The sequence below is a fragment of the Suillus subalutaceus genome (assembly GCF_016647625.1).
Source record: "Suillus subalutaceus strain FC151 chromosome Unknown DFJ58scaffold_323, whole genome shotgun sequence".
NCBI classification, from domain to species: Eukaryota; Fungi; Basidiomycota; class Agaricomycetes; order Boletales; family Suillaceae; genus Suillus; species Suillus subalutaceus.
Window position 1 is genome coordinate 1 of NW_024540572.1, and position 16156 is coordinate 16156.

At 50.2% G+C, this 16156-nt stretch overlaps 4 protein-coding genes across 4 annotated transcripts; 2 read left to right on the forward strand and 2 right to left on the reverse strand.

The window, feature by feature from the left end:
- Positions 1-624: 624 nt before the first annotated feature.
- On the reverse strand, positions 625-1101 carry DFJ58DRAFT_750606 (uncharacterized protein; the record flags this gene model as incomplete). Its single annotated transcript, XM_041387752.1, has 2 exons — positions 625-961; positions 1002-1101. The coding sequence occupies 2 exons, from the start codon at positions 1099-1101 to the stop codon at positions 702-704; spliced, it is 360 nt and encodes a 119-aa protein (XP_041235272.1). The 3' UTR covers positions 625-701.
- Positions 1102-3554: 2453 nt separating this feature from the next.
- DFJ58DRAFT_918382 (CHAT domain-containing protein) lies at positions 3555-7302 on the forward strand. Its single transcript, XM_041395600.1, has 8 exons — positions 3555-3633; positions 3688-3837; positions 3894-4033; positions 4081-4169; positions 4226-4401; positions 4433-4647; positions 4712-5186; positions 5230-7302. Exons 1-8 carry the CDS (start codon positions 3596-3598, stop codon positions 7184-7186), a joined length of 3240 nt encoding a protein of 1079 aa, XP_041235273.1. The 5' UTR covers positions 3555-3595; the 3' UTR covers positions 7187-7302.
- A 2628-nt stretch (positions 7303-9930) lies between these two features.
- DFJ58DRAFT_750609 (uncharacterized protein) lies at positions 9931-10683 on the reverse strand (the record flags this gene model as incomplete). Its single annotated transcript, XM_041387753.1, has 2 exons — positions 9931-10509; positions 10543-10683. 2 exons carry the CDS (start codon positions 10681-10683, stop codon positions 9931-9933), a joined length of 720 nt encoding a protein of 239 aa, XP_041235274.1.
- Positions 10684-11982: 1299 nt separating this feature from the next.
- Positions 11983-15913, forward strand: DFJ58DRAFT_750610 (CHAT domain-containing protein). Its single transcript, XM_041387754.1, has 8 exons — positions 11983-12161; positions 12221-12228; positions 12285-12433; positions 12498-12633; positions 12677-12774; positions 12850-13247; positions 13450-13678; positions 13808-15913. The coding sequence occupies exons 3-8, from the start codon at positions 12350-12352 to the stop codon at positions 15755-15757; spliced, it is 2895 nt and encodes a 964-aa protein (XP_041235275.1). The 5' UTR covers positions 11983-12161; positions 12221-12228; positions 12285-12349; the 3' UTR covers positions 15758-15913.
- The last annotated feature ends 243 nt before the right edge of the window (positions 15914-16156 follow it).

Consider the following 16156-nt stretch of genomic DNA (forward strand, 5'->3'; position numbering starts at 1 on the left):
CCCAAAGAATTGACTTCGAGTATCGGAGGTGACATAGGTAGAAACAGTGTTTGAAGTATGGATGCAAGATCGATATTATCTCCCATGAAGGTCGTCCGAACTGTAGGCCTTCATGAGCCAGCCATCCAGGATGTGGACGTCAATGGTAACATTGATTCACGACACAGGTAGATGCAATAACGTTGAGGTCGAACCACCTTGCAGCTCTTGCTTCTCGATCTGTCTCGAATTAAATCGATGTGAAGTGCCGTCTGGCTGGAGTGAAGTTTCACTGATCTATGATGGTTCCAGAGTGCGTGCACCCTCGTTCGAAGTGCTTTCTGAGGCGAAGGTGCTCTGGCAGATTTTTAAGCACCAAGTGTGACATCGTTTAAAAATAAGAGGAAAAATCTCATGCTAAAGATGCCACCGTCAGCGAACTAAAGTTGCGACTATTTAGAGGATAATCACGATATTCTGCGACTGCTTGTGAGGTTGCGCGTTACAGGTTCGCCGGAGGGAGCGGTATCTGTATATGCTTGTCGGAATTGTGCATCGTTGAAGAGTGACTAGTGATTAGCGGCTGCTGGAGTACAAAACTTGAACTAGACTCGAGTTGCTCGACACGAGCATAAGGGTTTGCCGCACGAACACTAGCTCCGAGTTCCTAGTGCAGGAAGTACGTAGCACAATGAAGGCAGTGTACGGCCCGTACCCCATACTCAGCCTGGGGGCTTCAGCACTAGGAACAGTAGGTCGTTTGGGATCAGGCTCAGTCCGTTACTCTCGCGAACGAGAGAACCAGAAAAACCCCGGAAGACTCGCACCAGACGCTCTGCAGTGGCACTGAAAGCCAGATTCTTGACGAATAAAGTCGTCCCAGCAGACAAAGAAAGCTCGTCCGCATCAGCACCGCTGCCAGCTTCCTGCTTGGCGATAGTGATCGACTTGAATGCAGTTATCAGCGTACGGTCAGAGTTCCCTGCTGCCATCCGCAGTCTCCTGGAACATGCCCATTGAACCCTTCTCCAAGTAGACGACACTACTTCCAAGACGTCGGTAAGCTACAGCTCGAAAAGCCTTGGCAGCTTCATCTGCCTGTTCGTTGTCGACCACCGCCATGGTACCTGGCCGGTGGTATGATGACGCGGGCTGAGTTCCCCGTGTAACTCGAGCATCTCACCCGCAGTGGTGCCATAGGGGGATGTTATTCACGAGTATCGTAGTATCAGACCGCGCTCGGGAAGAAAATGTCAACAAGATGACCCCCTGGGACTCAAGGTATGACTTCGTCTCTTGGATTAACGTATGTCTCTGCAAGCGCAAGCTTGACCACCGCATTGTTTGACTCAGGATTCAGAATATCTGCCTTGGCAATTCCCATTCGATCAGCAATAGACGATGCCACTGCATCGCTCTGCACATGCATTGTATGAGATCTCAATATATAGTGCGTAACATGACAAAGGCTTGACGAACATTCACGTACAACATACTCCCATTGAACTCCCGCCCAGCTGTGGCTTTACGCCGAGAACTCCTCTCATCTTTTAACGTTCGGCTGTTTTCCCCCTCGCATTTTACTAACTTCGTACTTGCCTTTACTGTCAACAGCAGGAATGATGTGGAGAAGAGACCTTGGAAGGACGTCTGTCCATTGCCTCATACGCCGAGAGGGCAGATGTCGGCTGCTTAAAAGACACGTAGGCTAGACCCTTCGACTGCTTAGACAAGCGGTCAATGGGTATATGGACCTGTCAGGATAGGGATGAGTCAGTGTGATTACGACACAATTTGTAAAATGAGAATAAAAGTCAGATAAAATTTTCTACTATTGGTTCCCGGGGATCAGCAAATCCTGAGGATCAGATGTCCCTAAATGTTTATCATCAAGAAAAAAGCGAAAGAAATGGAGAATACACGACAAGGCTGCGGGATACTCACCTGTTGCAATTTCCCCGAGCGGCTGAAATAGCTCCATGACCTCGCTTCCGTACATGAGAAGGCAAGGTTTCGAAGAAATAATCGAGCGTGTGCATAATCGTCTTTGTTGTCGAGTCCTGGTGTTCCTCAGAATGGCGCCAACCCTGGTGCTCGTCGTCTGATTGCTCAAAGACTTTATCGGGTAATGAATCTGACACCAGGGTCATACGTTGTCGCATTCCATTCGAAGTCCATGACAGCCTCATTACTATCTGGTCCATCGGATGTGGTCATTGTCTCCGGAGGGCCGGTCGGTAGTACTAAATGTGATTCCTTAGCTTCATTTGCCCACGATGGACCCTTTTCGTGCAGGTTGCATAGCATCCATGAACTGATCTAGCGAAGAGGCTGGAGCGCTTGTCTTACCATTCTTGTCCGCCTTGTGAACATGTGGTCGCGATGACGGTCCTGGGTCTGCAGCAATGTCTTCCAGGCGTCTTCTCTTATTTGGTCGAGGAGCTAGAGCATCCTTCACGCCTTGCAGATATATTTGTAAAACGAAACACCGACACTTGGGAAGCAAAAAAAACTACTGCGACAACCATGACATTAATTCGCGTCGAGTCGATGAACGTGCAGTCAAACGACGAAACCGAATCCACGCGATGTGCCGTCCTGCTTGAGTGAAAAATTCAGATCTGTGATGGTTGCAGAGGGAGCACCTTGTTGTTCGAAGTGCTTTCTGAGGCGATCTGGCGTGAGGTACGCGGGTAGATTTTTCACAATCAAATGTGAGGACAAGAGCAACACCAATTCAAACTCCGACTGGACGTACCCGTCTTTGTCATTGCACAAACTGGAAGCGGGGTTCGAGCTTGCACTCTACTGGTAAGTACTCTTGCCCTCAACGAAAGAAAAGGTATTTGTTGGATGTGGTGAGATGCATCGATGTGTATGACAAAATGACGTACGCGGAAACTCGAGTGAATTACCCTATTTGTACTGGGTTCGAGCCTTTTTTGAAATTCCATCGGGGCAACTTTCCGACATCATCTCAAAGTCAAACCTCGAGTGTTTCTCTCTGACGCGTTCACCTTTCGAACGTCATCTCAAAACCCGACCTCGAGTACTTCGAATTCTCTAGTACTTCTCGCCTTTGTTAAATGCGTCCGTTACCACCTGCCATAACACCCTCGATAATTCTACCCCCATGCCAATCAGACTCGTATATATAGCATCATTCAGCTTTTCTATGCAGCGCACTATGCAATACATTGGATCCCACATTTTGCCTTAGCCTTGTGCTACTAGAATGAGTACTACGTCTCGAACAACCTATGATGAGAGTAACTTGTTCGATCTGCATCACAGTACACTTTGAGAGTCACAACACGTCCCCCAACTCACATTAGCCTGTCGCTTTCACTGTTGGCTGACCTTGACATTGCTCTCCCGCTAATCCTAGTTTAGCCGCCCTCAGCGCTTACTGCAACCACACAAGCGCCCCAGACTACCCTCAACAACACGGAAATACACGTGGAACATCATAACCTCAACCCTCAACCCCTTCCTCTCCCTCTCACCCAAACTTCATCCACAGTTCATATCCCCACCCCCGTCTTCTTCTACTACCCTTTCTGTCTACCATCCAACCCATCCTCAATCCCTGGTCGTTTTGCTTCATCGCACTATCATGCCCGGTAGCTTAGAAGGCCGATATATCAGACTTGAAGTGAGTTGCTTCATACCACATTCGTATCTGTTATCCTCACATTCTATCTACAGTTATCAGTGGAAAAAATATCAAAGTTCCCTCCTTGCGCACCCCGCAGGCATCCATGTGTCCGTCAATCTCGACTCGAGCAGACGCTGGAAATCAACAATCGGTGTCCTATCATCCGACGAATCTATAACGTGGCGCGATAGTGTGACCTTGTACATGTTCATCCAGACTTTCCGACGCAACTCGAGGACTGATCTTGTGTTTGTAGATCATCAGATGCGTCACCTACGTTATCAGTGGAGATCAGGGCTTCCTTCGAGCTCGATTGCATGCTAGGCAATGGAGAAGTTGTCGGAAAACTTGACAAATCATGGGATGAGCTGCTAGATCATGGAAATGAGCCTTTCGGTGAGTAACCTCCTTCCCACTCATGCGCGTACACTCACATCTTGTAGACATCTCGTTTCCGTCTGTTCACTCTTCCCTCACACTAAAGGCCACGGTTCTACATGACTGTGACTATCAGGACAGCGCACTGCCTGACGTGAGTAACATCAGCCTCTGTGTTGTTCGCTTTTGTAGACGGAACACCTGCTGTAGTCCATCGTTGAGTGTCAGATTGCTCAAGACACGGATGCGGGCCATGAACGATTTGCCACATACGTGACAAGCAAGACGGTCTCTCACCTGAATGATGCTGTAAAGCATTTTCAGTTGGTCCTGGACCAATGTCCGGTCGGCCATCCTCACCGAGCAGCGGCTCTCACAAACCTCGCGTGGGCCCGCCTTGAAGGCTACATTCGAAAGGATTTTCAATGACATCGACTCTATCACTTCTCTCTTCCGCGAAGCCCTTGCATTGCGTCCACATGGCCATCCCGATCATCCATTATCCATCTATCACCTCCTTAAAGCGTTGATCTGGCGCTACAGCAAAGAGAACTTCGCCGTCGTCTATATCCAGGAATGCGCGCAACTGTCCTGCAAGCTATTGACCCTCTGTCCAGAGGGCACTCACCTTCGTAGGATTGCAGCAGGGGCAAATGGCGTCGATTATGTGATCCGCGAATGCAACAACTTCCAAAGACGCATCCGATGAAGGGATCCACCTTCGACGAGTCGTACTCGAGCTTTGTCCTCTGGGCAGCGCACACCGTCCGAAAGCACTCGACAACCTTGCGCAGGCAGTTGAAGCACGCTTTGACCAGCGCGGCACCATTGATGATCTAGCAGAGAGCGTACAACATAAGCGTGAAGCCGTTTCTCTGTGCCCCGAGGGACATTCTGAACGCGACACCTACCTGAATAACTTGGCCTACGCACTCCAGTCCCGCTTTAATCACCAAGGCAACTCAGATGACCTCAATGAGGCCATCTCTTTGTATGAAGAAGCGCTGCGCCTGTGCCCTGTTGGGCACAAATCTCGTGATTTCTCATTGAACAACCTAGGAGCTGCCCTCTACACCCGTTTCGACCAACGCGATGATGTTAACGACATCATCAGATTCATCAGCCTCCAGCGCGAGGCACTGACGTTGCGCCCCGCCTGGGAATCCATATCGTGATTCCACGCTTAACAACCTTGCGCTCGGGCTCCAAACCAGATATGAGAAATTAGATGCCAGCGAGGATCTCGACGAGGCCATCAACCTCTACCGGGATTCACTTCAGTTAAGGCCGCATGGCCATCCGTTTCACTATCAAGCTCTTATCAATTTGAGCTCGGCGCTCCGTTCTCGTTTCGCGCAAACTCGGAAGAATGAAGATATCGAGGAGGCCATTCGACTCTGCCAAGAGTCGTTGGAGTCTTTGCCTTCACTGCACCCAAGTAGATATTTCAGCTACATGTGGCTGAAGAATGCCTACGTGTCTCGTTACCAAGTGCAACGCAACCTCGCCTATTTATCGCTCGCTGTGGAGAACTTCAGACTGGCATCGAGACACCCCACTCAGGGCTTTCCAAATCGCATTACAACGGCCCGGAACTGGATCGCCATAGCAGAGCAACACAGTCATACATCTACATTGGAGGCCTACATCACATGTTTCGACCTTCTTGACGGTCATTTGGCGACACGATCGTCAATAATTTCACGGCGCGAAGCTGCCGCTGCCTTCAGCGGTGCCAGATCACTGCCTGTAGATGCAGCATCATGTGCCATCCGCCGTGACAATCTACGCCATGCAGTGGAGCTCGTGGAGCAGGGTCGTGGCCAGCAGTGGTCGCTGGCCTCTCGAATCAGGACTCCGCTGGAAGACCTGAAGCTTGCAAGTCCGGAACTAGCTCACAGGCTCTTGGAAATTAACCAGCGCCTGTCTGATGCTCAGGGTTCTGCCGGCAGCACTGACCGAGCTGCTGCTGATCGAGCAGCAATACAGTACAGAAGACTTCAGCAACAGTGGGGAGCAGCCGTAGTTGAGATCCGTAATTTTAAAGGTTTCTCGCGGTTCCTGCTGCCGCCGTCATATGAAGACTTGCAACCGGCGGCGCGTCATGGTCCAGTCATCATCCTCGTTGCGAGTCAATACTCGTGCAGTGCCATCGTTGTCCCAACATCAGGAGAGCCCCACCACGTTCAATTCCCGCGCGTCACTCTCACACATCTAGAGAACCTCAAGAGTGACTTCGCCAGGGAGATACGACTTGCATCTTTTATGCGCCCAGAGGAGACAAGGAAGGAATTGCAAGTCCTCTTGCGGACAGTATGGGACGAGATCATGTTACCCATTGTCATCGTCCTCCAGCGTGATCTCAGAATAACGAGCGGCTCTCGAATCTGGCTGTGTCCAACTGCAACCTTCACTTCCATTCCTCTCCACGCAGCTCACCCCTTTCGAACGAAGGAAGACGGACGGCGTGAACTATGCCTTGAGGATGTCTATATCTGTTCTTACACACCGACACTTTCAGCTCTGATCAGATCTAGACAGATGATGAAGAAACGTGTGACTCCGTCATTCGTTGCAATCGGACAAAGTTCACCGGGCGCGGGGCAAGGCGAGGCGCTGTTGACTATTGATAGCGAGCTTGAGCTCGTCCACAAACTCGTCCCCGCGACAGCCAATCCCACCACTCTCTCCGGCGACGACGCCAGGCAAGCAGGTGCACTCGATGCTTTACAACGCAACACTTGGGTGCACCTCGCTTGTCATGGGAAGCAGGATCGCGAGCAGCCTTACCATTCAAGTTTCGCCATGAAAGACAAACCTCTCACGTTGCTCGATATCATGGAGAAAGACATTCCTCACGCTGAGTTCGCATTCTTGTCGGCGTGTCATACCGCTGTTGGTGATGAGAAGACACCGGACGAAGTCATCCACCTCGCAGCTGGACTCCAATTTTCAGGGTTCAAGAGCGTCATTGGCACGCTGTGGGTGGTCGACGACGCTGTCGCGAAACACGTTGTCGAAGCTTTCTACAAGAAGATGGTCAAGGGTTTGGAGGATGGTGATATGATGGACTGTACGAAGGCGGCCTGGGCACTCAACCGTGCTACAAACGCCGTAAAGACGAAAGTTCCGCTTGAGCAGAGGATGGTTTTCATACATATTGGTGTGTAGTTCTATGTCTCATTGTTTCGATATCGTACAGTTCTTCAGGTTATTCTCTTCGGTCTATGCTGTACTTAAAGTTGTAGGAATTACTGTACTAGCCTAAACAATGTGGGTTACCGTGGAAGATGGAGCACAGAAGCAACTGGCCGCCGTCATTTAAGCCCGGACGCATCTGCATGTTATTGTTTGCGTATTCTGAGATGGATCCTTGGCGCTGAAACGATGCAACAAAGACCAAGGCAGTAGCTTGTATGATTTGTTAACCTGCAGACATCCCATGTACGAAGATGTGAGCATCATCTTAAGGTCGTCATAGGGTGGGGCGAGAAGTATAATCCTCCTGCACTACCCCAACCGCAGTAAGAGCACAACTAAAGGCGGCACTCATTCACAGGGATCGACACAAGACCCGAGTCCTAGCTTCCTACATAGCGCATAGTACACACAATGTAATACAATGAAAGTAGCGTAATCATGTCCCATGAAGAGTGTTGCAGTGCCTATACAGGGCAATAAACAAGACTTTATCAAAAGGAAATGGTACCGAAAGAAGTAGGAAATACGGTACGACAGACGCAGGAGGGTCGTCGAGAACTAGATGGTAGTGCAGGAGGATTATACTTCTCGCCCCACCCTACGACGACCTTAAGATGATGCTCACATCTTCGTACGTGGGATGTCTGGACTCTGCAGGTTAACAAATCATACAAGCTACTGCCTTGGTCCTTGTTGCGTCGTTTCAGCGCCAAGGATCCCATCTCAGAATATGCAAGCAATAACTTGCAGATGCGTCCGGGCTTAAATGACGGCGGTCAGTTGCTTCTGTTCTCCATCTTCCATACTCACCTATCTTCCTCTGCAACGTTCTGTCTATGGCAGGTCAACCAAACTGGCAGATCAGAGCGTGGTTCATTGGACAATACGGGCAAGCTCGCAGTACTTAATTGACTTTGATTAGACATGATGGTGTACAAGTAGACATGAAAACAGGGTCCATAAAGGTTAAGCGTTAAAGATCAGCAAAGTCAGTGCACACTCGGCAGAAAATCGCATCTGCTATTTCTCAGCGCCGGTAAAAAGGACAAAATCTTTGACACGCATCATGAGCGTGTGGGGTATCTCGCGTTCCTCCTCCTTCTCGGATTCCACGCAGCGGGTGATGTACTTGTACCGCATACCACCCTTCCCGTCGGGGACTTGTTCGCGCCTGACCGCGTAGCCCCGCTGAGGGGGCGGCAGATGCGCCGGGTACTGCCCAATCGTATTGAGGAGAGAGAGGATGAGAGTCGAAGAGGACTTACATCATGAAGGGCTCGTCCGTCGTGAATGACTTCTTGCTTGTAAACCTCTGCTTCTTCGTATGGCTTCTGCAGGGGCCGTACAAATCAGCACGATATCGACAGAGAAAAGGTGATGTATCAACCTTCACAGCGCTAATTTTCCAGTGCTGGTCGGGAGGGACTTCTGCAGATGAAGGCCTCAATCACATAATATCCAAAGAGCAAAGAGAAACTACTAACATGCAAGAAAAGGTCGCACTTTTCGCAAACGGGCTTGCCGTTGAACATCGCTGCTTCTTGGCCCTAAATGCAAAGAAATGTGAATTGAGACGACTGTAAAACAAGGGGGGCATACCTCTTGGATCACGATGACTACAGAGCAGTTGGTCATCGAGCACACTTGTTCCATGATTTGAGTAGATAGGAAAGATGTAATGAGAAGAGGAGGACTTTGAGATCAAAACTTTCAGTGGTGAGAGATGATGAGCGAGTGAGGATGAAACATGGCGGCTTTTATATGAGACAGAAAGATACAAGCAGTGGCAAAGTGTGGAAGGTGGGAGCATGGAGGTCTGAGCACCGGTAGAAGAATGATAGTTCACAACGTAGTGGAACAAGCGCAAAGCCGAGCCAAGACAATGCACCGTAGCACGTGAACAATAGAACAGAGATGTGGCTGCATGCAAGAGTGCTCCGACGAAACAGATGTGGAATTCCCTACATTGAGGTTTCTGAAAACGCAGGAGAAGGTGGAAATACTAATGCTCGCCTATCCACAGTGCTCACTTTGTGGCAGGCGATGATCACCGAAACATCGAGCAGTCTACTCGTCGCTGTGTTGTTGCACTGGCATGTCATAAGCCTCTGCAAAATCACAGCGCCAAGTGACACTGAAAAGAAAAGGATCTCGAGAGCGAGGGGTGCGATTTGTGTACGTGTCGACATCTAAAAGCGAAACCACCAAGCGCAGCGTGCCCACCCCCCAATACAAAGGACAAGGGTATTGCAGAGAATAGTAAGTGGGGCAGTCACGGCACTTCGTTATGATGAAGTAAATCTAGTTTTTTAGCGCATGCGGGGACGACGATATGCTGTCTGCGCACGAAGGAGGGGGTGTTAGAACACGACTTCTGCAAGGGTTGAGCTGAGAGGGACATTAAGCAGTTCATGGCTGCGTGCCGCAGCCGGTGCAGTGAATGTGAACTAAACCCTCTTTATTGATGTCGCTGAATTGCACGGACTTGCAAAAATGTGACAAATATTCGCAGGAAACGAGGGGCGGGGCAATGTGCGGTCACTGGGAGACGTCGCGTAGCACTGCTGGCGTGCATGCGTCTGCTCGACAATGAGCCAATCGATAGCCTCGTTCGCGGGCAGCGCATCCAGCTAAATATGACAGACCAGAGCCCGGAACTACTGAGCCTGCGATGGCGTCAGACCAGTCATAAATGAAAGTCTCGTCGACCCGCGTCATGTGTTGCTCGTGCTCTCGACATTCGCCAACTTGTGCGTGACTTGTATGGCAGGGACAGATCTCACCGTCCTTGTTGGTGTCAAGGAGCATTGCAGCGATGGAGTAGCCGTGCTCATCTCACCGAATCCGCTTGTGGAGAATTGTACCCAATCGCTGACCATCTGCGAGGTACGTGCCAAGACGTGGGTTGTCGTATCGCGCTTGACGGTGTTGTTGACAGCCTTTTCTCTGCCATATTCGAGATGAAAAGCAAAGGACGTTTGTGCACCGGCAATGCGATTTCGAGTATCAAAGACATGAGTGCAGACAACATACTGACGAAGATGAACAGACTCATCCACGAAAATCGTAATCGTTATGGCCAGATTTAGTAGAGAGACGAAGAAGAAAAGATCACGTAGGACATTGAGAACCAAGATTGGGGAGAGGAGTCCAGTTAGACTCTCGACGAAAATATTGAGAGAAAATATAGATAGAATCGCATTGAGCGAGTGGAGAGACACAGGGATGCAGGGTTCGCGGGATAGTATGACCGTACTAGGGCCGTGATGCCGTGGGCGCTTAAACTGCTGGAGCTGTGGAGCAAACATGAGGCAAGGAAAACACACCTGTATGAGACTAAAAACTTGGACAACGACCTCCCTCCTGGCTTGAATCTCCAGTGAACGAAACGCCCACTCCGTTGCAGCTTTTTTTTCGGCATTGTACAAGTCAAGTACTTCTGGGTTCTCAGAAAGTGATAGATTCATACGGTATTTGATGGTAAAAGCTGAAATTATGACGTACCCATTAAGTGGATCCCAAACTCACGGAGCACCAAGCCTTTGCGAAGCACAAGAATTTGTCGACGAAGCCTTACCGAAAGATCAAAGTAGATGCCAGCACCAAACATATCCTACACCTACCCGGTGGACAGCGGATCATCACCTATTCATGGGATGGGTCATTTCGAATCTGGGACTTGGAAAGGGGCGCGCAGGTTGGGAAGGAATGGAAGACAAAGATATTGGAGTGGAGACTATAGCATTGTCGCCGGACGGCAAGACCATGGCAAACGGGAGTTTGGATGGTGCAGTGAAATTGTGGAACGTCAACACCGGCAAGGTCATCAAAAATTGGACAGGACATACATCATTGGGAGTGAAGTCTATATGCTGGAGTCCAGACGGAGGGCGAGTATTGAGTGGATGCCAAGATGGAACATTCATGGTGTGGGATGTCACTGAGAACGAAGAGACTATCCTTGGACCAATCAAGGCAGGGGATATCTTGCACGCGGTTTGCTACTCACCTGATGGCAAGATTATTGCCACGGGCGGGGACGTCCTCAAAATCTGGGATGCCGACACAACTGAATTGCTCAAAACACTCGAGGGAGGAGCAACGTGCCCTAGCATGAACCTCGAATGGCCAAAAACGCTCATTGCTGGTGGAATCGAAATCACGAAATTCAACACAGCCACCTGGTCACTGTCATTTTTAATGTGCATGACAAAATGACGTACATACGGAAAGAGAGAATTACCCTATTTGTACTGTGTTCAGGCCTTTTTTTCATTCGTGCCTTTGTACTCGGCCCATCGGGGCAGCGAGAATACTTGGTTGTACTTTGACTTGCTTGCCTTTCCGACATCATTTCAAAGCCGTCTCGCAAATGACGCGTCCACCTTTCGAACGTCATCTCAAAAACCCGACCTCGAGTACTTCGAATTCTCTCTGGCACTCTAGCTAGTACTTCTCGCCATTGTTAAATGTGTCCGTTACCACCTGCCCCATGGCAATCACGTACATATAGCATCGTTCAACTTTTCTATGCAGCGCACTATGCAATATATTGCATCCTACATTTTGCCTTAGCCTTGTGCTACTAGAATGAGTTACCACGTTTCGAACAATTTATGATGAGAGTAACATGTTCGATCTGCATCACGGTACACTTTGAAACACGTCCCCCAACTGACATTAGCCTGTCACATTCACTTTTGGCTGACCTTGACATTGCTCTCCCACTAATCCTAGTTTAGCCGCCTCAGCGCTTACTGCAACCACACAAGCGCCTAGACTACCCTCGACAACATGAAATACACGTGTAACATTACCTCAACCCTCAACCCCTTCCTCTCCCTCTCACCCAAACTTCATCCACAGTTCCCGTCCCCATATCCCTACTTCCCGTCTTCTCCCACTACTCATTCTGCACACTACTCAATCTACAATGCTCCGTAGCGTTCGTCGTTTGTTTCATCCCACCATCACCCCTAGTAACTGGGAAGGCCAATCTATCAGACTTGAAGGTCGGTCACTCCATATCACCTTAGTGTTTCTTGTAGCCATCTCGCTCTACTTACAGTCATCGGCGGAAAAATTATCAAAGTACCTCCGAGCGCCTGTCTGCAGGCATTTACATATCCCTCAATGTCGACCCCTCGAGACGCTGGAAATCACTATCGGAGTACTAGCATCAGACGGATCTGCAGCGTGGGGCGAAACCGTGACCCTGTAAAGTCCATCACAACTTTCGGGTGCGACTCAAGGACTGATCTTTTTGTCTGTAGATCATTAGATGCGTCGCCTTCGTTATCAGTGGAGATCAGGGCTTCCTTCGAGTCTCGATCACATGCTGGGCAATGGAGAAGTGGTTGGAAAGCTTGAAACGTCGTGGGATGCGCTGCTCGATCACGGAAATGACCTTTCAGTGAGTAACCTCTGTCTCACTCATGCACATATACTCACATCTCGTAGACATCACCTTCCCGTCCGTTCGTGGTGTTCACCCTTCCCTCACACTAAAGGCCACGGTTCTACATAATTGCGACAATCAAGACAGCGCACTGCTTGACGTGAGTAACATCAGCCTCTGTATTATTGGCTTTTGTTGACGGAACGCCTGCTGTAGTCCATCATTGAAATGTCAGATTGCTCAAGACACGGATGCAGGCCATGTACGGTTCGCCAAATACGGTGACACGCAAATTCTGGACCAATGCCCGGTCGGCCATCCTCACCAGGCAGCGGCTCTCACCAACTTCGCGTGGGCCCGCCTTCAAGGCTACATTCGAAACGATTTTCAAGACATCGACTCCATCACTTCTCTCTTCCGCGAAGCCCTTGCATTGCGTCCGCAGGGCCACCCTGATCATCCCTTATCTATCTATCACCTCACCGAAGCGCTGACCTGGCGCTACAGCAAAAGAGAACTTCACCGCCGTCTATATCCAGGAATGCGCGCAACTGTCCTGCAAGTTATTGCCCCCTCTGTCCAGAGGGCACCTACCTTCATAGCATCGCGGCAGGGGCAAATGGCGTCGATTATGTGATCCGCTCATGCAACAATCTTCCAAAAGACGCATCCGATGAAGGCATCCACCTTTGTCGAGTCGTACTCGAGCTTTGTCCTCTGGGCAGCGCACACCGTCCGAAAGCACTCGACAACCTTGCACAGGCAGTTCAAGCACGCTTTGACCAGCGCGGGACCATTGATGATCTAGCAGAGAGCATACAACATTTTCGTGAAGCCGTTTCTCTCTGTGCCCCGAGGGACATTCTGAACGCGACACCTACCTGAATAACTTGGCCTACGCACTCCGGTCCCGCTTTGATCACCAAGGCAACTCAGATGACCTCAATGAGGCCATCTCTTTGCATGAAGAAGCGCTGCGCCTGCGCCCTGTTGGGCACAAATATCGACATTTCTCATTGGACAACCTAGGATTCGCCCCTCTACAACCCGTTTCGACCAACGCGGTGATGTTAACGACATCATCAGATCCATCAGCCTCCAGCGCGAGGCACTGACGTTGCGCCCGCCTGGGAATCCATATCGTGTTAACACGCTCAACAACCTTGCGCTCGGGCTCAAAAACCAGATATGAGACATTGGATGCCAGTGAGGATCTCGACGAGGCCATCAACCTCTTCCGGGATTCACTTCAGTTAAGGCCGCATGGCCATCCACGTCGCCATACAGCTCTTCACAATTTGAGCTCGGCGCTCCGTTCTCGTTTCACGCAAACTCGGAAGAATGAAGATGTCGAGGAGGCCATTCGACTCTGCCAAGAGTCGTTGGAGGCTTTGCCTTCACTGCACCCTAAGAGATATTTCAGCTACATGTGGCTGCAGGAAGCCTATTTATCTCGTTTCAGTGTGCAACGCGAGTCTGCTGATTTGTCCCTTGCTGTAGAGAACTTCAGACTGGCATCACAACATCCCACTCAAGGACTCCCAGAACGCATCAACGAGGCGATCAATTGGACTTTTGCAGCGGAGAGTCACAGTCATGCCTCTGCACTAGAAGCCTACAAAATCTTTTTCGAGCTTCTCGACAGACATTTGTCAACGCGATCTTCAATTGTTGCACGGCGCGAAGCTGCTTCTGCTTTTCGTCGTGCCAGAACATTGCCTGTGGATGCAGCATCATGTGCCATACGCCTTGACAATCTACGAGACACAATTGAACTTGTTGAGCAGGGCCGCGGCCAGCAATGGTCCTTGGCCTCTCGTCTGAGAAGTCCACTTGAGGACCTCGAGTCGACAAATGCCAACCTTGCTCACCAGTTCTCGGAGCTCAGCAAGCGTCTGTCTGATGCTCAGGGTTCCGCCGGCAGTGCTGATCGAGCTGCTGCTGATCGAGCAGCGATACAGCACAGGAGACTCCAGCAGCAGTGGGGAGCAGTGGTAGCTGAGATCCGGAATCTTAAGGGTTTCTCGCGGTTCTTGCTCCCACCTGCATACCAAGACTTGCAAGCGGCAGCGCGTCATGGCCCAGTCATCATCCTCAATGCGAGTCAATATTTGTGCAGCGCCATCGTTGTCCCGACCTCAGGAGAGCCCCACCACGTCAGCTTCTCGCGTGTCACTCTCACACATCTGGAAAAGCTCAAGAGTGACTTTGCAAGGGAGATACGACTTGCATCTTTTATGCGCCCAGAGGAGACGAGGAAGGAATTGCAAGTCCTCTTGAGGACAGTGTGGGACGAGATCATGCTCCCCATCGTCATCGTCCTCCAGCGTGATCTCAGAATAACAAGCGGCTCTCGAATCTGGCTGTGTCCAACTGCAACCTTCACTTCCATTCCTCTCCACGCAGCTCACCCCTTTCGAACGAAGACAGACGGACGACGTGAACTATGCCTGGAGGACGTCTACATCTGTTCTTACACGCCGACACTTTCAGCTCTGATCAGATCTAGACAGACGATGAAGAAACGCGTTACTCCGTCATTCGTCGCAATCGGACAAAGTTCACCGGGTGCGGGGCAAGGCGAGGCGCTGTTGACTGTCGACAGCGAGCTTGAGCTCGTCCGCAAACTCGTCCCCGCGACGGCCAACTCCACCACTCTCTCCGGCGACGATGCCACTCGAGCAGGTGCACTCGATGCTTTACAACGCAACACCTGGGTGCACCTCGCTTGTCATGGGAAGCAAGACCGCGAGCAGCCTTACTATTCATGTTTCGCCATGAAAGACAAACCTCTCACGTTGCTCGATATCATGGAGAAAGACATTCCTCACGCTGAGTTTGCATTCTTGTCGGCGTGTCATACCGCTGTTGGCGACGAGAAGACACCAGACGAAGTCATCCACCTCGCAGCTGGACTCCAATTTTCAGGGTTCAAGAGCGTCATTGGCACGCTGTGGGTGGTCGACGACGCTGTCGCAAAACATGTTGTCGAAGCTTTCTACAAGAAGATGGTCAAGGGTTTGGAGGATGGTGATATGATGGACTGTACGAAGGCGGCCTGGGCACTCAACCGTGCTACAAATGCCGTGAAGACGAAAGTTCCGCTCGAGCAGAGGATGGTTTTCATACATATTGGTGTGTAGCTCTATGTCTCATTGTTTCGATATCGTACGGTTATTCAGGTTATTCTCTTTCTTGTATGCTGTACTTAAAGTTGTAGGAATTACTGGTTTACCCTGTGTCGCACTCCCGTGCTCCAACCATCTTGTTTTCGTTTTCGCAATGATATTTGTCTTTCCTAGAGTCTTTGGCAAAGTCATTCGTTGCTCGATCACAACACGTGTATTCGAATGTTAGCGATATCGTTTTCTGCTGACACTGCTCTGGGACGAGTTAACCGTCTAGTCATCGTCCAAGTCCTGGAATCTAGGTGCCTTATTTTCAATTAAGCGCCCCGTCATGCTCTCTTCATATGACATGAATGCAGATCCCTTCAACTATTCTACATACTCATACAGGCCCCCGATGTCCGTCAAGTTCTT